The 22,869-nt window shown below is 39.0% G+C and overlaps 1 protein-coding gene across 2 annotated transcripts; it reads right to left on the bottom strand.

Annotated features, from left to right (window-relative positions):
- Positions 1–281: 281 nt before the first annotated feature.
- On the bottom strand, positions 282–21,519 carry plxdc1 (plexin domain containing 1). Of its 2 annotated transcripts, XM_026915937.3 has the most exons (14): positions 21,034–21,519; positions 11,794–11,939; positions 8,655–8,798; positions 8,361–8,430; positions 7,663–7,785; positions 7,466–7,584; positions 6,946–7,045; positions 6,726–6,821; positions 6,274–6,355; positions 6,119–6,179; positions 4,431–4,557; positions 3,931–3,966; positions 2,147–2,307; positions 282–2,015 (listed from the first exon to the last, which is right to left on the bottom strand). In XM_026915937.3, the coding sequence occupies exons 1-14, from the start codon at positions 21,107–21,109 to the stop codon at positions 1,893–1,895; spliced, it is 1,464 nt and encodes a 487-aa protein (XP_026771738.1). In that variant the 5' UTR covers positions 21,110–21,519; the 3' UTR covers positions 282–1,892. The 2 variants fall into 2 exon arrangements, with proteins under 2 accessions (XP_026771738.1, XP_026771740.1); XM_026915939.3 differs by lacking the exon at positions 3,931–3,966.
- Positions 21,520–22,869: the final 1,350 nt, after the last annotated feature.

Here is a 22,869-nt window from a genome sequence, read left to right as displayed (position 1 = left end):
TCAAAGGGTGTTTAATGTTTGTGAATGAAGTCAAAGGTGTATAGGCTGTAGAGCAGACATGAAAGAACGCCTTTTGTGCATTAATGCATGTTAGTTTTAGTTATTGGTATTTGCACAATTAGTGCACAAATAGACTACCTCACAGCCATCATAAGCTGTATCAACTCTAATGGCCTGCAGATGTTGCTGTTGGCCCATGCTGCTCAAAGTTCAATCTGTATTATTATCATATCTGCATCACAATGTGTGAAGTGTGAAGCAATGAACACTGGCACATTACATGGTTTTCAAAACAGTATTTTCACTTTATTGGTTCACTAAAAGCACACTTTATATTCAAAATGACATTTTAATGCAATTTAAACCCTCAACAACAATGTACCAGTTTTGCCATTTTCTTTGCCAAAATCAGATCTTTGTATCAAACATCTGACATGCAATTACAATTTCAAATTGTAACAATTAGTGCTTGCATATGAGTTATGTCAGAACAGTAATATGTTAGACAGTAATTTCAAACCATTTCCCTGATTGGAACTGGATTCCATTTGTATTTTTAAGAAAGAGATCATCATTCTTGGGTAATGAGATTTTACAATTCCTTTAAAGGTGCATGCTTATGATCTTTAAAAGTTTCTAGACCTTTAACAGAGATGCTTGCAAATCACTTTTTGCAAGTCCAAGTCAAGTCACAAGTCACCGAGCTGCAAGTCTGAATCAAGTCACAAGTCTCTGAGCTGCAAGTCCAAGCCAACTCTCAAGTCTCTGAGCTGCAAGTCCATGACAAGTCTCAAGTCACTGAACTGCAAGTCTGAGCCAAGTCAGAAGTCTCTTAGCTGAAGTCTGAGTCATGTCTCAAGTCCGAATTTATTAGTGTTTGTGTTCATATTATTATCCAAGCTGGAATTTCACAAGTGTTCAGTCTCAAGTCCAAGTGAAATCATGAGTCAGTCAATGTGCAACTCAAGTGCAACTCAAATCCGAGTCCCTAACTTGAGTACCCATCTCTGTATAATAATCATATAATTTCAAAGATATTATAAAGAAAATCCAGTATGCTAGTTTAATTTCAGCCTTCTTTTCACATTTTTCTGATGCAGAAACCAGCTCTGCTCCAGCTGGAACAGAGCTGCTCAGCTATTTCTCTTTTCCTTAAAAAATATGAAGAATACATAATTTCACAGAGGGGCTGGGGTAAGCTAGGGGGAGAATTTATTTATCATTTATGCTTGTCAGTGTATCATTGCAATTCACCTCACAGGCAGTAGAAAGCTCTAAAAGAAACAAACTGCCCCTTTAAAAACCCAGTATGGTTTCTATAGTTTTTTTTTTAAATTGTCTATTGATGAGGGTGCTATGCTTGCAATACTGATACCTGAAACTTGATCCTAGGGCACAAAATATAAAAAGGGTCAAAAAAATTAGATCACATAATATCACTATTACTACTGAGATAATTCATTTAAAGTGCAGTCCAGTCCATGTGGCTAACTGAGTATTATTTTTTTCCATTGAACATATTATAAAACACAAAACATCATCTTTTAAAAATGAAATTCTACAAAGTTGTATTGTACTGTACACTAACTGCAGGACTCTTCATGGTTAATGCATGTGCCACTCTTACCGCCTTTACCAAGAGCGTAGCTAGCACATTTGCCATTAACATTGCCTGTTCCTTAATAAAAGGAATAAACAAATAGCACAAGAGGTGTTGCAGGAAGGACTGTCAAATCTATGGAGGCAGAGAAAGCTTGCAAGGTAACTATCCACAGTCTCTGGTGTCCATTCATGTGGTGGTTAACAGCCCCTCATTGTCTTTTTTTCATGTTTGAACTTTTACCAAAAAAACAGAGATTAACTGGCTCCTTTGTAGAGGAAGTCCTGCCTCCTCAGCACTGCTCTGCCTCAATAAAGCCGTCCTTTTCATGAAACCCAAGTTCAACCTCAGCATAGCTGGAATGGCAACCCTGATTGCGAAACTTCATGGACGGCCAATAGTTATTGGTTCGGCGCTACAAATGAACAGAACAGTTACACTTTAATATACAACTGATCAGTGCCATTGTGTTATCTTATAATACCACAGAACTAAATGATTGAATCTGACTGTATTTTTAATGTGAAATGTAGCCATTAGATTTACCTGCATGAGGTAGAATGGAGGCGCGACAGTGGGGTGTGTGTTTATATAGTACACAGCCAGCAGGGTCAAGAAGACCAGTAGGACCAAGGCTGCCACTACACCCGCAATAATTGCAGTGTGTTCTGGAGGCTCCTCTTCACCAGGAGAACCCTTCTGCAAATCTGAGAAATCAGGATCGGAAAAAAGATCAAAAAGAGGTAGAGCTGTTAAAGAGTATGCTGATAAGTAGATGACGTAAATGTTCTCTATCCATAGCTGTGAACTGCCAAAAAGCACAGAAGATTAAGCAGAACACATTTATAGTAGACAGCAAGTCAGCAAAATCTGACACTAAGAAGCTTATATACACACACTGGCCACTTTATTAGGAACACATGTACACCTACTCATTCATCCAATCAGCCATTCATGTGGCAAGCCATGTACAAACCAAGCAGTGCAATGCATAAAATCATCTAGCTAGAGGTCAAGAGATTTAGTTAATGTTTTCATCAAACATCAGAATAAGGTAAATGTGATTTCAGAGACTTTGACCATGACATGGTTGTTGGTGCAAAATGGGCTGGTGCGAGTATTTCAGAAACTGCTGATCTCCTAGATATCTTGTAGAACGGTCTCTAGAGTTTACACAGAATGGTGTGAAAACAACATCCAGTGTGCAGACGTTTCGCATGAGGAAATGTTTTGTTGATGACAGAGGCCTTTCTGATTTGAGCTGACAGGAAGGCTATGGTGCCTCAGTTAACCACTCTTTACTGTGGTGAGCAAAAAAGCATCTCAGAAAACACAACATGTCAAACCTTCAGGTAGATAGGCTAGAACAGCAGAATACTACAATGGGTTCCACTCTTGTCAGGCAAGAACATGAATCTGAGGCTACAGTAGACACAGAGTCACCGAATTTGGACAGTTGAAGATTGGAAAAATGTTGCTGGCTCTGATGAATCATGATTTCTGCTGTGACATGCAGATGGTAGGGTCAGAATTTGGCATCAACAGCATGAATCCGTGGACCCAGCCTGCCTTCTGTCAAATGTTTTATTTGCACAGATCGAGCCCCTTAATACAAATTGAGCATCATTTGAATGACTATCTTAGTATTGTTACTGACCACATGCATCCCTTTATGGCCACAATTTACCCATATTACAATTGGGAACTCCCAGCATGTCACATAACACGAGTCGTCTCAAGCTAGTGCCATGAACATAACACTGAGTTCAGTGTACTTCAGTGGCCTTCCCTGTCACCAGCCCAAAATCTGCAGCAATTATGTGATGCAATCATGTCACCATGGCCCAGAATCTCAAAGGAAATTTTTTTTAAAACACCTCATGGAATCCATGCCACAAAGAAGGCTGTTCTGAGAGCAAAGGTGGGTTCTAGCCAGTATAAGTATGGTGTTCCTAATAAAGTGGCTGGTGAGTGTAGAAATACATGTAGCTTTAGCCAAATGATACTCTGTTTAGGAGTATACTGCATACTGAAATATAGTTAAAGCAGTGGCTGCTTTCAAAATCACTCACTCTTGCTGCATCCAAAATGTTTATTTGTAACAGAGTGTAGATAAAAACTATGGGCGAGAATTAGAAAAAAGAAAACAGCCACTGAACTTTATTAAGCGCCACACATAGACCAGTGATATCAGCCATCATAAAATTTTTTTTAAGAGGTCAGATCACAAACTGTATAAGTTATAATTAAAAAATTGCACTCAACCACTTTTGTGCTACAAAGCCTTAACTATTATTTAATTAGAAAGACTAACACAGTGGCCGACTCACCATTATCATGGTGGTGAAAGAGAAGTTTGGTGTCGTCTGCAGGGACAGAATGTCGTGATACAGCAGGACAGAAGCGGAGAACAGCACAAGAGCAGTTTTAGCAGAAGCGCCCATGCAAGATGAATTCAACAGACATGGAACAAGCACCTCTAACATGTTAATGCACAACCTATAAGATTTCATACAGCCAGCACCTGCCAATAAGTATTATTTCAAGCATCTTGTGCATAATATATTTAATAATAACAAAAAAAAAAAACTTATATATGCACTTGATCAGACACAGTGACTAAAAGTGTATGCTTGTGGGCAAGTAATAGAAGAGGGACTTTTGTTTAGCAGCCGTTGATGGCATTTAAATACAGGTCAGTCTGATAACTTCGAATATAATATTTTAATCAGCAGGATATGACCCCATGAAAAGACCTTCTTCAAATAAACTGCATGACATGTGTGAATGTGGCGTATACTGTAAGTGTGTGTTGGATGAGATGACTCACCCTCAGTGACAGGGCTGCCTGGCCTAGCTGCAGGGGACGGTGTAGCAGCAGGAACAGGGGAGCTGAATGGACTCATCGAACTGTCTGCACCTCCCTGACTGTAATCTTCACACGTGCCCTCCTTCGCCTGACATAAAAATACCAAAAACGGATCATAGACTTTTAATCATTCTTCAGCTGCAGATTGGAATGACTTATTCTTACACATCTGAGTTCTGGTATCATGTATTAATGGTACTTTTAGTATTTAAAACTCTTCTACACTCTCACCACTGACCTTTTCCCCATCAATTTATTTTCTGTTGAATTGCAATTACAACATAATTACAAAAGTCTTTATTCTACAAAGAGCAGATGTGTAACATATTTTAAATAGTAATCAGCATATTAGATACATAATACAAATTTATACAGTGATTAAGGGAAAATTAGTGATTTTTTTCTGTCTGCAATAACAAACAATACTGTTTGTCAAACAAATATGCTCCAATTCTTCCGAAAGAACAATATATATTCCTGACCTTTAAGTAAGGAATAAAACACATCAGGACATAGTAAGAAAATAATCAAGAACAAGGTGATGTGATCCCTAAAGTTTATTATTTTTCAGTAACAGCACACCCAAAGTGTTTATTATACCACTCTTATACCACAGCAATTTGCCAAGAATTATTATTTTTATTAATTAAAGAATGAAGCATTATACTTAACACATCATAAGAAATAAGTTAGCTCCTGTTATCCTTAACTTTATAGCAACTATAAACATTCACCAATCTCACAGCTTGTCATGTTACTCAGAAACCGGAAAGCAAAAAAAAAAAAAAAATTGTTGTCCTGAAGGCAATTTACTGACAAAGTGCTGACACTGGAGACTCCTTCCATAAATATTAAATAAATGTTTCATTACAGAAAACTTCACCACATTAACAATTAAATGTTCTTCCATTATTTGTTAAATAACAACACATTTTTAAAAATCTGTTTATTATTACTCTTATCATACAAGTCCATGTGAATTAGCTGTTACTAATTCAACAGGTTTAGGTCTCTTAGTTCCAGTGAAGGGAAAATGCAATGCTACAGCACACAAAGACATCCTATACAATTGTGCTTCCAGCTTTGTGGCAACAGTTTAGAGAAGGCCCACATACAGGTGTGATGGTCAAGTGTCCACAAACTTTTGGCCATATAGTGTACTACAATGAGAGTATTAAAATAAATCTGTGATTTCCTTGCACTACCGTCAGGGCTGCTGTAATAGAAAATTAACCAATACCTTCTGACCAATCAGATTTGAAAATTCAACAGTTCACTAATAAAATTCACTAATAAAGAATGTAATGAAAAGTTTATAACATTTTATAACTATTACTATTATTAACCAATATACAAATGAAAATGAAGCAAATTTTCAACTAAATTTCTCAAGTACCAAGTCCATCCTAAAGCAAAAGTCATCCCGGTTTCAAAATATTAAATGACACATACTGTATCCCATAAATTGTTTTTTTTTTTATTTCAATGAACGTCCAAGGTTTTCGTGCAATCAAGAGAAATAATAATTCACCTATTTTATTTCTGCAATCATGTGGAAATCTTTTGGAAAGCACTAGAAAATTAGTTCAAGAATAAGAAAAATGTATCCAGCTGGGTGAGTGGGAATGTGGTGGTCAGGTATTTTGTACCTCCTCTGAGCAGCTGAAGTCAATCCATTCCTGTCTGTGCCGGTCTATCCCATCTGAACACCTGAAAACACACAAAAGCATACACGCAGAATTGTACAAGCAGATATTTCATTACCATATAAACCTTTAACAAACATCATTTGTGTAGGTGGTACCTCTGCAGGATGTTGCACCAGCCGCAGCCTGTGGTGAGGTTGGAGTGGAGACACTGGTCACAGTTGGTGTGTTGGAGGCAGGCTGAAGTGCACCAACATGGAAGAAGTGCAAAGATAACATTGCCAAAACAAAGACATCTGGGTAAGCAGAATTTTATTAGCAGTCCATAATCTGTGTTTGTTTCACTACAAGTTCAACAAATTATTTTTATCAATAAAATATTTTTACAAAAATAAAGTTATCAGTACTTTTTAATACTTTTTACATTTTTCTTTGCTGCTATCAGGACAAAATGACCCTGAACATAAAATCTGACTTTAAAGTTATTTTGTGGTTAAGGGAGAAATATAGCCATAAACTTTAATGCTGGGAAAAAACTTTTAAAAACTTTTATAACTTTATGTTAGAAATTACAGTGGGTTAAATGTAACATTGGTGTTTACACACTCACTAGGTAACGGGCTGAACACGAATGCAGAGCGGTTTACAATCTCAGTGGTGTTGACTTCAACCCGATGATATTCGTAGATCGTCCTCCTTTTCGATTCTGCTTATGTAATAATAAAATACTATTAACCATAGGAATAGGATTACGAATTAGGAATAAGACTATACTTATGAGAACAAGAGGGTTTAAAAAGACCCTCAAAAGAGATTTGAAAAGAACTAACCTGGGGATTGTGGGGAAGAAATAAAGGCCATGAAGGCATCAGACAGACCAACCTTCACTGGGTGCTCAGTAGAGTTGATCTTTACTACTGGTAAAGGCACCTAACGACAGACAACATCCCAGAGGGTCTTTCAGGGGGAACTGTATGTGCAAAATCCTGTGTTAAGGATTTAGTAATAAATTTGCAGCCAGTAACTGAAGTGTTAATCACTTGACATATTTACTATAAATATAGCAGAAACAATTGTGCAATCACATATCTTCCTGGCAATACTACAGCACTAGAATTGGGGTATGTGAAATAAGTGGAGCAACATCTTAACAAGATCAGGTCAGGGGAAGGCCTAGACCTGGTTTTTAGTCTTGGACTGAACCTGGAACATTCCAGGTTTATATTCAAGTTCCTGATGCAGAGCACTAACATTTTGCTGCCAAGTGTTCTTACAAGGTTTTCTCGTGTTTCTTGGCTCTCTGATATTTATCTTACTTCAGGCATTCTGTCCATGTCCCACAGAACTCACGTCTCTGTAGCCAAAAACAATGGTCCCGTTGCGGTGAAGAGCAGCCTGGAAGGTGAAGGCTCCCTCTGCCTCCCTGCCCTGTAGCCTCACCTTATCCCACTGCACAACAAACACCTCACCTGGAGAGCCAGGGGTCAAAGGTCAAGTAATAGGTCAAAGCTCCAAGACTCACATGATGTCTAGTTGACATCACTCACCATTGTCCAAGTAGCACACAGTGGAGTTCCTTGAGAAACTGGGGTCAAAGTTGGCCATGAGAGGTGCAATGTACTGGGTGGCCGTCAGCATGCGATGCGTAATCTCTCCAGTGAAAATGAACCCTAAAGAGAAAATAGTACAAAATCAGGGCCACAAATAAAAAGAACAGCTTGTTGTGAGTCATAACTGATCATTGAAAGTAGCTATACAGTCTAGAATCACTTTTATATCTTGTACTATCTTGTACTATCTTGTACTAAAGGTTCTTCTGTTATATCCCACTGTGGAAAGATTCCATTCCCTCTCTATGATATGAAAATAATTATGAAAATTAATTAGTTGAGCAGATCTAGGATGCATGAGGCTGCAGCCAGGCAGAATTATAGTCACTTTTCTCATCAGTGAAAGATACAAGAGACCAAATCTTTAATTAACAAAGCCTAAGTGCTCCATTTTCCTGATGCTAATTTAAGAAGCAGCAGACCATTAGAAAATTTCCTTAGATGAAGTACAGCTGTTAAAAGACAAAAAGAACAGACCTACTCTTTCTATACAGAAATATGATTTGACTCATGCACATACATAGCCTATGGACTAATGTGCTCTGGTTTGGTACATTGTTCTGGGACAAACCAATAGGACACTGACCTGGTATATGGGAGAGAAGAGAAGCTACAAGTGACTGTGTGTGTCCTACCTCCAGTTGCTATGGTGATTTGCCTCACTTGATGTCCATAGAAGGGGAAGTCAAAGGAAAGGGCCACCCGCTGGATAGAGAGAGTGTGCGGGGGAGAAAGAAAAACAGGAAAAGTGGGAATAGATGTTAAAATGCTCAATAAAGAGATATTTATAAGGGGAGACAATGTGTTTGCTTGTGCTTATAACCACACCCATGAACATGACATCCACTTATAACTCTAGAAACATTCTTTAGGTGTAGATATGTGTGCTTGTGTGTGTGTTTGTGTGTGTATCAATGCATGTTTCTTACCGCTGCCTGTCGGTGTGTGTTGGACAGGATGCCGTGCACCCTTACTTGGCCCTCCTGGACTGAATTCAGGTCCACCCAGAGCTCCTGAGTTCGTCTGTCAGTGGGGCCAAAGCTACGCCATGAGTAATACTTTTGAGCGTCCTCCTTAGAGAGGGAAGAAAGGTGAGAAGATACAAAAAAGAAGATAAAACAACATGAAAAATTACAGCCTGAAAAGTGGGTTTTTGACCTGTTGTGACACTCTCTGGCACTACTTTCACACTGTGATGGGTGATAAGCCATGACAACAAATGGTCCAATCATGACAGCTGAAGAGAAAGTTTCACTCCTCTTGGATCCTTTTCACAGCTATGAATGATGACTATTGATTTTTTTTTTTTTAATTTATAAAGCACAATAGTTGCTAAGAAGTGCAGGTACATAAGAATAACATATCAAAAGTCCTGTGATTCCACTTACATTGAGAACACATTGATCTATATTAAGAAAATACTGTATTTTCATTCCAATATGGATGGAAACTCTCTGCTCATATTGTGAGGTTTTTGGATATTTGAGGTTTAGTTTGACTCTGTCTTTCATCCAAAGTGGTTTTTAATGTGTTCTTTGTTACTACTTTTATTGTAATGAAGACATTTAATCTGTCACCAAGTTCTGAAGAAATCCTTTTGCCAAGTTGAAAAAGCTACTTACAGACTTAGAGACTACAGACTTAAGGCAGAAATGACTAAACAAAAAAGACAAGAAGACAGCTAATAGTTAATAGACATCTCACAAACCATAACACAATTTATTCATTATTGAGCCTGGAACAAATTCAGCACACAATTTCAATATCTTATACTGTATAACACACCACCAAGAATTCTGCTGTGGGATTAATAAACCCAAAATTCATGATTACACAGTTTCTAATGCAACAAACGGTTTAAATCAGTGACACGCCGGGAGGTTATTAAAGACGTGCAATGGAATGTGAGAAGACAGACTTTAAATAAATGACATAGAATGCGTCTTAGTTCACTTGCCAAGAAAGAGAGTGAGGAAAGTGTGTGTATGGATCTGGACTGCAAGTGTGACACACACACTGTGTATGTGTTAAAAGTGTTTCCAGTCCAGCTCTCCATCGTGTTATTAATGTATTCTCTAGGTGAAGGTGACAGAGAGGGATGGAGACAGTACAGTGAAGAGGTGTGGGTATCATCGAAAGTGGAGCAGTTAAAAGCAGCCTCTCTTGCGCACGCACACACAACTGCAGCAGTGCTCCAGATAACTGCCTACGACCCAGATTCCCTGATACACTCGCCCCAGAATGGTTTCTGTTTCTGGGGGAAGCCTTCAGCTCCAGCAGCTGCCATTCCCTGCACTGCCTCCTGCAAAGAGCTCCTCTTTCTCTGCGTGCTTGTGACCATGAATGTCCAATAAGGTTTAAGGGCTGACCATGATACTTTTAAACAAATGCATAAAGCACCCAGGAAAATTGCAGACATGATAATCACGGGGTATCTTATGTGCGGATATTCTAAAAAGGTGCTAAGACGCATACACACACACACACACATTTAAAAAATCTAACACATTAGAACTCCAGCATGCTTAAAAAAGCCTCTGCTGGCACAGCTATTGGCAAATCTGGTTCGAATTTGGTTTGAAGAGTGGGAAGCGTAACACAGTTTATGGAAATCATTCGTATTCTGTTAGAAATACAAAAAAAAGAGAAGCACTTAAATAAACCCACACATCCGAGGTTGCTGTGAGGTCTCTTTATCCTCCGCCCACTGGGATATTTAAAGATTATCAACACATGCTGTCTCCTCTATTCCATTTAGCGATTTCTCTACTCATAGCACAGGAAAAGGACAAAAGCCTTCTATCCATCATGCTGCACACACACATTGTAGAAATCTTCTGTAACTCTTTAATGCAAACTGGACCTAATCTGTAACTCTCGGGGATGAATGACAGTGCATCCAAATGTTTTGAATGCTGAGCAGTTGTGGAAGCCTCATGTTCTGAATAAATGATTTGGACAAAGTACATGAGCTGAGTGGATTAGTGCAGGTGGCACATGTGAGGACATGCAGCACACCTGCAGCCTGAGCAGTTCCATCAACAACAGCTGCAGAGGAATGACTAAAGAGCAAGAGCAGAAGAGAAGAGAAGAGAAAGTGAGGAGGGAAGAGCAAAGAGCACAAAAAGAAGAAAAGAGGGGATAGGTAGAGAAAAAAGACTAACAGAGTAAAAGGGGGGGAAAAGCTTAGGAGAGAGGAAAGGAGAAAAGAAGAAAAATAGAGTAAAGGTCATAAGAGATGAGCTGAGATCAGATCAGATCGGATCAGAAAAAATGAGAAGTGAAACAGTAAAACAGAAGGGGACAATGAAGAGAAGAGAGAAAAAGAGAAGAAAGTAAGAAGAGAAGAGAAGAAAGAAAGAGAAGAGAAGAAAGTAGAAAAGAGGCAAAGAGGGTATATGAAGACAGAAGAGAAGAGAAGAGAAGAGAAGAGAAGAGAAGAGGAGAGGAGAGAAAATAAGATAGTAAAAAGAAAAAGTGAGAAGTGAAGAGAATAGCAGGAAAAAAAGAGACAAGAGGAGAAGAGAGTCAAAGACCAGAGAAGAGAAGAGCTAAGATGAGATGAAAGAAAAGAGAGAACATGAGGAGAGAAAAGAGGAAAAGTAGAAAAAAAGAAGAAAAGAAGGGATAACAAGAGTAAAAACTAAAAGAGAGTAAAAGAGAAGAAAAAATAAGGCGAGGAGAGTCTAGAGGACAAAAGAAGAAAACTTGAGTAAAGAGGATAAGAGATGAGATGATGTGATATAAGATCAGAGTAAAAGAGAAAAAAGTGAAAAAAAGAGATGAGGGTAAACTAGTCTCAGCAGAGAGTAGAAAAAGAAGACTAGAGAGAAGAAGAGAAAAGAAAACAAGAAATACAAAGTAAAGACACAAAAAGAAGAGATGGGATAAAAGAATGTACAAGAAAGAAAAGAAAGAAAGAGAAGACCAGAAAGTAGAAAAAGATAAGAGGGGATAAGAAGACAGAAGAGAAGAGAGGAAAAGAGAAGAGAGGAAGACAGAATAAAAGAGAAGAAAAGAGAAGAGAAGAGATGAAGACAGAATAAGGGAGAAGAGAAGAGAACTCACCACCACTTTGGTCATGTTGTCGGGCAGTGTGTCGATGGCGAGGCCTCCTCCGTTTGCCTCCTGGCCTGTTCTGTTCTGTGTACTCCGGCTCGACTCCTGCTGATCTCTCCTGACTCTCTGTACATCTGACTGTCCATGCAGTGAACCTGAGAACAACACAAACATTTTAATCCACACAGAATTAATACACATGCACAGCTACACAGCTCCCGGTCTGTACCAAAGAACAATTCAGATTATAAGCATAGCAGTATCACATGAATATCATCACTGCTCTTCAGAACAAATTCAGAGAATGCTTTACAATAAGGCTTAAACCTCTGGAAGCAAATGATGTGTTTACAATCTCTGGAATTAAACCCAAATGCCTGATTTAAAACTAGAAGTACTCTGTTTCTGCAGAGCCACCGACACTGCTGAGTGATTTTTTCCCCTGTGTGCATGTCGTGGATTGAGGAAAGTCTGATGTGTTTGTGTATTTGACAGATTGGAGAGAGAAAAGGAAAAAGATGGAAATAAGACACCCATCTGCTCCAAAACATCTTTAAACACAGCAGAATAGTGTAGTTAAATCAGAAATAGGCTATGCTCACATTACATCTTGCTCAATTTTGTTCCTTTTTTGCTCAGATCCAATCTTTCAGCTTTAATGGTTTACATTTGTGTTTGTAAGTGACCTCTATTTGTCATTAGTGTGTACAGACCCTTGGCCTGAAATAACCTGCTTGCACACAGTTTCCAAATCAATAGTGTGCATGAGTCACATGTGCCAAGAACAACAAAAACTGTCACATTTGTGACATAATCCATCATTGCCATAGTAATAAAACGAACAAACTAGCAGCACAAGTCTTCACTGGAAAAATTATTTGCTCTGAGGGCGGCTGCAGCTCGTCATCTGTAATATGATTAAGATGAGAAGGCCAAAGTAGGCCAGATGTAAAGCTTTTGCTGTTGTTGCAACTTTGTAATTCAGAGTGTGTATAGGTGTCAGAGACAAGCTGGCTGTGATACCAAATATTAAAAAGAAAAAAAGAATTCTGATCAGACAGTCTCATTATGATTGCACAGATGTACGTATATCCAGTTTCCATTAAAAGATAACTAGTTTGTTATAGACAAACATGGAGATTTTTCCATGGTAAGATTTGCCAAAAAAACTCTGTCTGAGCCTGTCTGAGCAACGTCTTATGTGTGTCTCTCTGATATCTTCATCTTTTACTGATAATGACACAATAGTTATCCTATCACAACAACCTTGGTCTGTTTTTCTGGCAGGTAAAGCCATTTATCAAAAGTGAATTGAGTAGCAGGACCTTGAAAATCCATGTTGCCAAGTCATTCTTTCCAGTAATGTGAAAGATATCGCAGGGCTTCACTGGAACAATTTCCAGACCTTATTCTCATGACACATCTGTAATCAAGTGTTGCTGTGCACTCTATCTCATTCTCTTCTTCCTTCCCTTTCATGTATGATGATTATCAAACCAGCACCTTACTGTGATGATAACAATACATCTTTTACCTATTGCAGTGCCATCACAGGATTGTAGCGGTCTATGGGAATGCAGTAGTACCAAGTGTTCGTATGTGAGCGGACCAGACCAGGTTAGTGAAAGTGACCCAGTTAGCCATAGCCAGAAAAATGATGAGCTCTGGCATGAATCTGCTGGGCCATACATCAAGGTTCTATAAAATACAGACTAATGGTGTGTCCTCAAAAAGACATATTGAAATCTTTCACTCCGGCCCAAAATCTAGATGTCACACTAATGTCTGGCATAGATGCTTTTTTCACATCTTTTAAATGTCTTTGTGCTCAGTGGGAAGACACACTGTAGAAACCATTTGTCTGGACAAAAATGCTGGCGAGATGGACTGAGGGTGACATTGATCCATCCAGCTGTGAGTTAAATGCCAGTGCTGTAAAACACGCCACTGCTGCTTGTGGTTGGCAGACAGAAATAAATACCAGAGAAATGGGATCCAGTATGCACTTATGTTAAGCCGTGGTCAAGCCTCTCACCAAGACTCCATTGGTTTTGTGAATTAAATCAAATCTCCATGCTATGTTTGGTGTAATTACAAGTTTGGCTTTCCGATTCAGTGCACTTGTACACATATTCACACAAACACATATGTATGTGTTCTGTGAAAGAGATCAGAGTCTGTTGTTTATGTTGTTTTTATTTGGCACACGGGGCTTGGATTGGGTTTCCAGAGCTGCATTAAATGCATAGTTCTTTTACAACTGTTGCATGAAACAGAGGAGCACACACAATTCTCATCACATGTCCAAAACAGCAACATACCACAGAGAAAAAAAATAAGTCTCACTCTGCAGGAGAGAAAGCAAAATAGAAGTGGTAAAGGAGAAAATGAAGAATGACCAAAAAATAGCTTTTGACTTTAGCTGACCATGAAACCCTGATTCCCAACTCTTCATCCCCAGTCTTCAGAAACAGTTTTACTTTTTTAACTACTAAAAAACAGCAAAGATGAGGGAAAGGCCCATATGTAGGATTTTATTTTTTCTTAAGTAGAGAATGAGTGAGAGCGGGATGATTCAGCATTGTTTATTTGGCATGCAGTAGAGAATGACTTGGCCAAACCACAGGGACTTTTTCTCTCAAACAGGTCATAGATATTAAATTCTCTCACTGTCAAGTTGTTGACAAGATACAAATGAAGATTTCCTCCTCATCTGTATGAGGACATGCACCAATAAATAAAGGATACATAGAATGAGAGATAAAGGAAGTGATAATGCCCATCACAACGATTAAAAAAGTGGTATGTAGAGTGTAAAATCCAATCCATTTGATCTACTCACAGATCACTCATGGTCGCTCTGATTTAAACTGGTAAATATCAAACATGTTCAATATTTACCACTCAAAATCCTGCAGTTTGGGTCTAACATGCAATTGTGTGAAAATGCAATCTTGATATCATTCATGAAATACAGATAATCAATGACAAGCTGAACTGTCATTCCCTGTTCGTTTTGATATGAAGTCACATTTGAGCATGAGAAATTCTGCAAGATCCCAGGTTCTTTTAGTTGGGCTCATTGGATTAGTTGGTGAACATTCATGTGCATAATCTGAAGGTGTGGGGTGTTTTATTTTAGAATCTTGTAGTATTGGGTGGTTTGAGAACTGGAGGTTGATACAGAATGAAAACTCTGTGAAATTGGTCACTATATAAAATATTACCCCTTTGCTTTTTGCACACTTTATTGTATTAGAGTTTTTTTTAATGGATTAAATGAACTTTTTTGCCCATTAATCTGCACACATAAATCCATAAAGACAAAGCAAAAACATGTTTTTAGAATTTTTTATTAAAAAAACAAAAACTGAAATAACTCATCCAGATAAGACCCTTGGCTAATGCACTACAAATTGAGCTCAGGTGTATCCTGTTTGATTTGATTATCTTGGGATGTCTCTAGAACTTGACTGGAGTCCAAATTCATTTGAATGGAAATGATTTAGAAAGGCACAGTAATTGTCAGACCTAAAACCAAGCCATGAAGTCCAAGGAATTCTCCTTAGACCACCACAATCAAATTGTGTAGAGACATAGATCTGGGCAAGGGTTTAAAACCATTGCTAAAGCTTTTAATGTTCCCAGGAGCACAGTGGGTTCCTGAGAGCTATTTCATTGTAAAATAGAAAAAGACTTCCTAGACCTGGCTGCCCAGGAAAACTTAGTAACCAAGCTAGATGGGCCTTGGACCACGAACCAACTTTAACAGAGCTTCAGACATCCTCTGCAGAGATGGGGGAACCTGTCAGGAGGACAACAATCTCAGAAATCCTCCATCAGGCCTTTATGGTAGAGTGGCTAGAAGGAAGCCACTCCTGAGTAAAAAGCATATAGCTGCCTGCGTAGAGGTTGCCAAACAGCACTTAAATAACTCTGTGAGCATGAGGAAAAAGATTCTCTGGTTTGATGAGTCAAAAATTTAACTCTTTGGACTGAACTCGAAATGCTACATCTGGCAAAAACCAGGTACTGCTCATCAACTGGCTAAAACCACCCCTATGGTGAAGCATGTAGTGGCAGCTGTATCATGCTATAGGGCTGCATCTCACCGGCAGGGACTGGGAGACTGGTCAGAATTAAGGGAAAGATGAATACAGACAAATAAATAGAGGACCTTAAAGAAAACCTGCTCCAGAGTGTAAACAACCCCAGACTGGGACAAAGGTTCACATTTCAGCACGACGACTCCAAAGCTTACAGCCAAGACAGCTTAGGAACTTAGTTTCTGAATGTACTTGAGTGGTCTAGCCAAAGCCTAGACTTAGAGACCTCAAGATGGCCATTCACACATGTTCCCCATCCAAGCTGATTGAGCTAGAGAGAATCTGCCAAGAACAATGGGAGAAATTGACCAAATCCAGGTGTGCAATGGTTTTAGAGACTTACCAAAGAAGACTCGAAGCTGTAATTGCTGTAGGTGCTTCTAAAAAGTACTGAATAAAGGGTCTGAATAGTCATCTAAATGAGAGATTTCAGTTTTTGATTTTTAAAAGCTTTGTGTTAAACACAGTGTGTGGATTGATGGTCACACTGAATCCATTTTAAATTAAATCTATAACATCATAAACTGTGCAAAAAGTGAAGGGGTGTGAATACTTTTCACAGCCGCTGTAAAATTGCATCAATCTTGTAGTGTGTCCCAGGCATTAGACAGATGAAGAGGGAGAGTTGGGATAGTGTGTCACTCGGGAGCTGGTTTTAATAATGAGCCTTGTTTGATTTCATAGCCAGAAAAGCTCGGCTATTTCTGCTGCCACGCAATGAAAGCCATCTAATTAGGTCATTTAGACCACATTGCTGTGAGACTAACATACCTGAATGAGACAAACTGGAAGAGTAAGAAAACGTGGGATGACACTGAGCGGAGGAGGAAGACAAGGCTGAAAAGAGAGTGATGAAGGTGTCAAATGGGAAAGGAGTGAACAGAAAAGGGAGGACTAGAGAATGGTAGGAAGAGAAACCCGTGGAGCAGCCCCAAAACTACTCAATAAATTCAGGCAGGGTGTCATCATAGTAATTCCCAACACAGCATTTTCCTCTCGTCAGCCTGCTTATTCACTTTACTTCTCAAATGGAGTAAATACGCAAACCACGACATATTCTCATCAGCATCCAGCATAACTGCTAGATATAAATGCTGATAGGTGACATGTGGCATTGCTGTGTAACCTGCTGAACATATCAGAATGACAGCTTTAGAGTGCTTGAAGGTGTTGAGCTTCTTCAAATGTTTAAAAGAAACAAATATTAACTCAGTGATAAAATACACACAGGAGAGGAGAAGAAAGTAGGGCATGTTCAGAAGATATTGCACAGACTCACAAACAGACACATACTCTTTCTATTGCGCTCTCTCTCTCTCTCTCTCTCTCACACACACACACACACCAATCCCCTACAGTCTCAATTCCATCAAATCCTAATCGAATCAAATCAGCGAGGATTACTGCACTTTATTCTCCTGCCAAAATCTCCTCTTTATTTCACAAAAAAAGAGAATAACCACAAACTTCCTGTGGGGACTTTGGGTTGTTTTCAGCCAGTGCTCTCTCCCTGTTATTTTGCAGTGTCTGTTCTGGGTGCTCTGCTATGCTTAAACTTTGCTGTGGCTGCCCACGGGCAGTTTGTTTTTTTTTTCATCTCCTTAGACTTACCTCACTTTTTAACAGATCACTGGTTATTGTCTTTGCAACAGAGCTCTTGACCAGGAAGAGAGAGGTAGATAGAGAGAGAACAAGTTGGCAGCTACATTTAAGACACCAGGATTAAAAATCAGTTCAAAGGGGCTTTTGTTGTCTACATGAATGATATATGCAGTGTCAGTGGGTAGTGCATTACTGTATTCCAGGATATAAAAAGGAATAAAGAAAAAGAATTGTATTCTAGTGAAGTTTTTTGCATTTTTTGTTCAGAGTACAAATAATACCAAACATTAAAAAAAAATAAATGTTATGGCCAAAGCTGTCAAATTTTTGATTAAGTAATTTATTTTAATTACTTAAATGGTTTAGTATTTAAGTGTGTTTGAATATAAATTTGTTCTGACATCTCTAATGAAATATATTAAATCTAGTGTTATCCATGATGGATTAAAATAAAAATAAAACATAATAAAAGTCATCATAAAATACCATAAAAGGAAGATATAGGGGAAAAAAGTACATACACCAAGATGCACAAAGAATTGTTTTAAAATTGTATCTTGGTCCCAGAATCTAAATTGCATCAAATCCTGAGGTGCCTGGAGATTTCAAGCTCTATATTAGAAACGTAAATCCTTCATTAAACTGCTGCCTCAAATTGATAAATTAGTCTGGCTGTTCCCTTTAGGTTTATTAGATCACCAAATACATATCGGAGCCAGTCATTTGAGTCATAAACTCCACATGTGTGATTTGTAGCATGCAAGAAAGAGGGCCTCCTCTGCATATAGGACGAAAGATCACAATTTGGAAATCAGTTGTGGACAGTAACCATAGTAACCAATCCCAAACACATTCAGCTGTGCTGATAAGAGAAAAACAGAAAAGAACTCAAGGATTGAGAGAGCTCATGGCTGGGGTGCGTGGCTGACATCTTTTGTCTAAGACAGTGCTTTGAATTCAAAGCAGATGAGCTACATGTCATCTAAATGTAAAGAATGTGCTAAAATGGAAACAGGTGCTCAGTGTCAGCATGTTATAATTAACTTCTGTATCACAAGACTGGATTCACATTCCACTGAATGTGAATCAAACAACATGATCCCATATTGGACATCTCTGTGTCACTGAATCTGTAGCTGGAGAAGTGCCAATGTTCTGTCCTGTAACAAGCAAGACCCTAAACCACTAATTGGTCTAGGGGCTCTTAATACATTGTGATCCTGTACCCTTCTAGTGTATGAAAAGGATGTTGAGATATATATATATAAGAAGATATGAGAGAAATTCCATAATTTATGTGAGCTCTCTGGGATAGCTGAAAACTGAAATAGTAATGAGAACTGAGACAGAACTGAGAAGTGAGACGGAACTGAGAACTCAGAGTGAGAATTGAGACCAGAGACAGCACTGGGAACTGAGAATGAGAACAGAGACAACATTGAGAACTGAGAATGAGAACTGAGACAGCACTGAGAACTGAGAATGAGAACTGAGACAGCACTGAGAACTGAGAATGAGAACTGAGAATGAGAACAGAGACAGCACTGAGAACTGAGAATGAGAATTAAGAATGAGAACAGAGACATCACTGAGAACTGAATGAGAACTGAGAATGAGAACAGAGATAGCACTGAGAACTGAGAATGAGAAATGAGAATGAGAACAGAGACAGCACTGAGAACTGAGAATGAGAAATGAGAATGAGAACAGAGACAGCACTGAGAACTGAGAATGAGAATTGAGACAGCACTGAGAATTGAGAATGAGAATTAAGAATGAGAACAGAGACAGCACTGAGAACTGATATTGAAAATGCTATAGGCTGCTATACTGTAGGATAGCCTACAGCATTTAGGCTCCTGTTTTATGATGTCAGAAAGAGAGACTGACAGCAGACTCCCCCCCATGCAACATCTGAAGAAAAGCTGGTCATCACACAAACTAGCAGGCTGTCCACTTCAACCAAACACAGGAGGCAGTAAAACAAAAGAACAGGATGTGCTCACAACATAAACCGTGATCCAAAGATCGCTGTCTCACTTAGGGCAATATTAACTTTGCACAAGCTGAGTGTGTTGCCACATGTGCAGAACATGATGTGGAAGTGGGTCAAATAGGACAGATAGGACATATAGGTCCAGATGTACAAGTGGGTCAAACAGAACATTTTTTTTAAAGCTAATAAATATCTTATTATGGTTTGACAATAAATAGATCTGTTGTGGTTTGACTGACAGTTCTGCAGCTGCCTCAAACATCAACAACTATGTCACAAACAGCGTAAGAGCACGCAAGATTGAAGATTTACACACACACACACACACACACACACACACACACACACACATGGTCTGTGCCTTGTGGGCTCTTTAAAGGTGCAGCATGAGAAGAGAGAGGCACAGGAGGGACAGGGGCCAGAGAAAGTGGAGCAGTGCTGCCTAGCAGAGAGAAGAAGAATCAGGACTGCTAAAAATACAGCATCTCCAAGGAGGACAAAAATACACACGCCCACATACACCCACCCATGCACAGACACAAACATGCGCAGAGTGGGTGCCAGTGAAATGAGAACAAGAACATATGTATAAAATGTCCACACTCATATATTTTTTGCTACAGTTACTATACCAGTAAAAAAACAAACAACAGAGGACACATTGGTTAATAAGCACCAATTCGACAAATAAAATAAAATAAAAGGGTAATTGGTGTGTTTTAAGGTTAAATCTAAAAGTTGGGAAATGTTGGAGCCTGTCTTACTGTAATGAAAAGAGAGTTTCAGGACAAAGGTCACAGTTAAAAATAAAAAGTATGCATTAAAGTATTTATGTGCTAATAGTTACATATCCAGTGTTGTATTTCTCCCATCCTAATGACAGTGTGTTTATAACACAAAGAAAGTCAAGACATTTTATAACACAGCTGTGTTGACTTACTGCTGTAGGACTTTCATCACAAGGTTTGTTACTGATGTGCAGGCAAGTGCGTATTAGAGTATGTGTAGTCTGACATACACAAACACACATGCACGTACACACACACGCACACACACAAACGCACACACACATACACAATCGTAGCTTGACTTTATGTGCTTTGAAGTGAGGAACCAGGCCAGTATAGAGAGAAGAACTCGACACAAACAGATGTAGCCCAACTTTCAACCTGTATGTTGTCCATTTCCTCTGAGTCATAGGGATCCTCGGGGCGAAACACACAAGTTTACACAAGCATCATCACCAAGTCTTGCAGTGAAAAGAAACAGATACACACTCAGCAGAACAGAACTCTCAAATCAGAGTGCACAAACCCAAAACAGAAAACAGCAGGACACCAATACCTCAGTTGGATTTTTTCTTACTTCATTAATATGAACTGAGAGAATTATGGGAAATAGACTTTGCAGTGCTGCAGTTACCTTTCTTGTAAATGTTAACACCTAGACCTGCTGAAAGCTTATGCTAAATGTGATGATAAACTTCTGCACAACTTCTAGCACAAAGTCTGTCCCCTGTGTGTGTGTTTATGCAGAAGTTCCTACCTGATAGCTCTTGACTCCAGACTCTGGCAAGCTCTGCCTGGGACAGACAGATGAGCAACACAGCGCACAGACCCATGACCAGCGTTCTCTCAGTCCTTCACTCACTCCTCTCCTCTTCTTCCTCCTCCTCTCCTCTCTTCTCCCTCCTCGGCTCCTCCCGTGTCACCTTGCTCCTCTTTTCTGTGTATACTCTGACAAGCTCTTTTTCTTACTCTACTTTATTTTCTGTCTCTTCCCTCCCTCTGCTCTTCCCCTCCTCTCTCACTGTTTTCCACTTAGGAAGAAAAAGAAACAGATTCTTGTCTTCTTCTTTCACTCTGCTGCTGTGCTTTCTTCCACTAAATTCTCGGATGTTGTAGTCATGGTAATGCGAGAGTTCAAGGCGGGACAGGCAGGCAGACCAGCTGAGAAAAAGAGTTGTCCACCTCCCTGTTCTTTCTCTCTTGATGTCTCTCTCTCTGCCTACTTTTGAGGGCAGGCAGAGACTACCCCACTTCCAAATATTTATATATTTCTGCTTTTCTCTCTTTTAAAACAAGACTGTATGAGGGTGGAGCTTTATCTAGTGCCACCTAGTGGAAATGACATCCTATAGGTAGACACATACACTTTCTTTTTGTGACTTTTCAGGACATTATTTTATATATATGTAGTGTATATATTGTATATATGTAACTTGTATGTAATATGACTTTTCTACACCTAATCCTAAACTTAAACCTTAAAGCTTTATGAAAAACAATTTACAAGGCTTTGCTACATAGTCAGGAAACTTTTGTCCTGACAATTCACAACTCAAAACCAACACACACACACACACACACACACACACACACACACCTAACCCTAAGCTCAGTAAACAAAAAGAAACTTTTTTGGCTCTTTTAGTTTTTCAAATAAAAGCTGGAGTTTTTGTAAAAAAAAAACAAACAAACAAACAAACAAAAAGAGCCAAATGTCCCCACAATGTCAAGCTGTCAGATATTCCTATCCTTGTGGGGACATTTGGTCCTTGCCAAGATATAAAAACATACACAACTTTACACACACACACACACACACACACACACACACTCACAGTTTATAGTGTTTAGACATGTTACAGTTTTAATCAAGCTCATCATTCATGCAACCCTGTTTGTGTTTCCATGAAATCAAGCAAAATGTTACATGGAGGTCTTGCAAACTAAAAACATTCCATTTAGACATGCTATCCAACAGTTAAATAAACTCTTCCCCTGAGCCTACATGTATGACAGTACAAAAAATGGCCAATGCTAATATTTTTGCACCTTTTCCCTGACCCATAGCCTGTCACTATGGTGAGAACAGTACAACAATTCTGCAGAACGTCTCTGAAAAAGAGAGAGGATCAAGTGGAACAACTCGAAAGGATCCCACACAGCTGCCGAGCACCATAAAGTGCCAATACTCCCACAGAGAGATTAGCTTTCCAAAATCAAACCCATGAGGACACACACAGACACACACACACACACACACGCTGTCTCTTACAGAAGCACACACTCTCACAGCTTGTGTTCCCACCATTCTTGTTGGGGTTACTGAACAAGGCCCTGCAAAAAAAGTGATTTCCTGTCAACATTTGCTTACACCTCGGTGTGCACAGCAAATCCAATTTACAGGAAATGTCAAAGCATCCGTTAAAAATAATACAACCCACTTAAATAGATCCTTAATGAATCAAAAACTCCAAATGATATAGTTTATCTGAGAAGGCCACAGGGTATTACTTGTGTTCTTGTGCTGTTCTCAGTGTAGGGTGATGAATTTGTCAGGCAGGCTGCATGTATATTGATCAGTGATGGAGTCATC

Source organism: Pangasianodon hypophthalmus, chromosome 12, assembly GCF_027358585.1.
Source record: "Pangasianodon hypophthalmus isolate fPanHyp1 chromosome 12, fPanHyp1.pri, whole genome shotgun sequence".
NCBI lineage: Eukaryota > Metazoa > Chordata > Actinopteri > Siluriformes > Pangasiidae > Pangasianodon > Pangasianodon hypophthalmus.
The sequence above is the reverse complement of the archived record's forward strand: the minus strand, read 5'-3'. Positions and strand labels throughout refer to the sequence as shown.

Coding starts and splice junctions, on each gene's coding strand:
- plxdc1 (XM_026915937.3), bottom strand. CDS start 21,109: ATGGGTCTGTGCGCTGTGTTGCTCATCTGTCTGTCCCAGGCAGAGCTT. Junction 8,799..11,793: donor ACAACATGACCAAAGTGGTG/GTGAGTTCTCTT, acceptor TCCCTCTCTAAG/GAGGACGCTCAAAAGTATTA. Junction 2,308..3,930: donor CTTTCACCACCATGATAATG/GTGAGTCGGCCA, acceptor CTGATTTCTCAG/ATTTGCAGAAGGGTTCTCCT.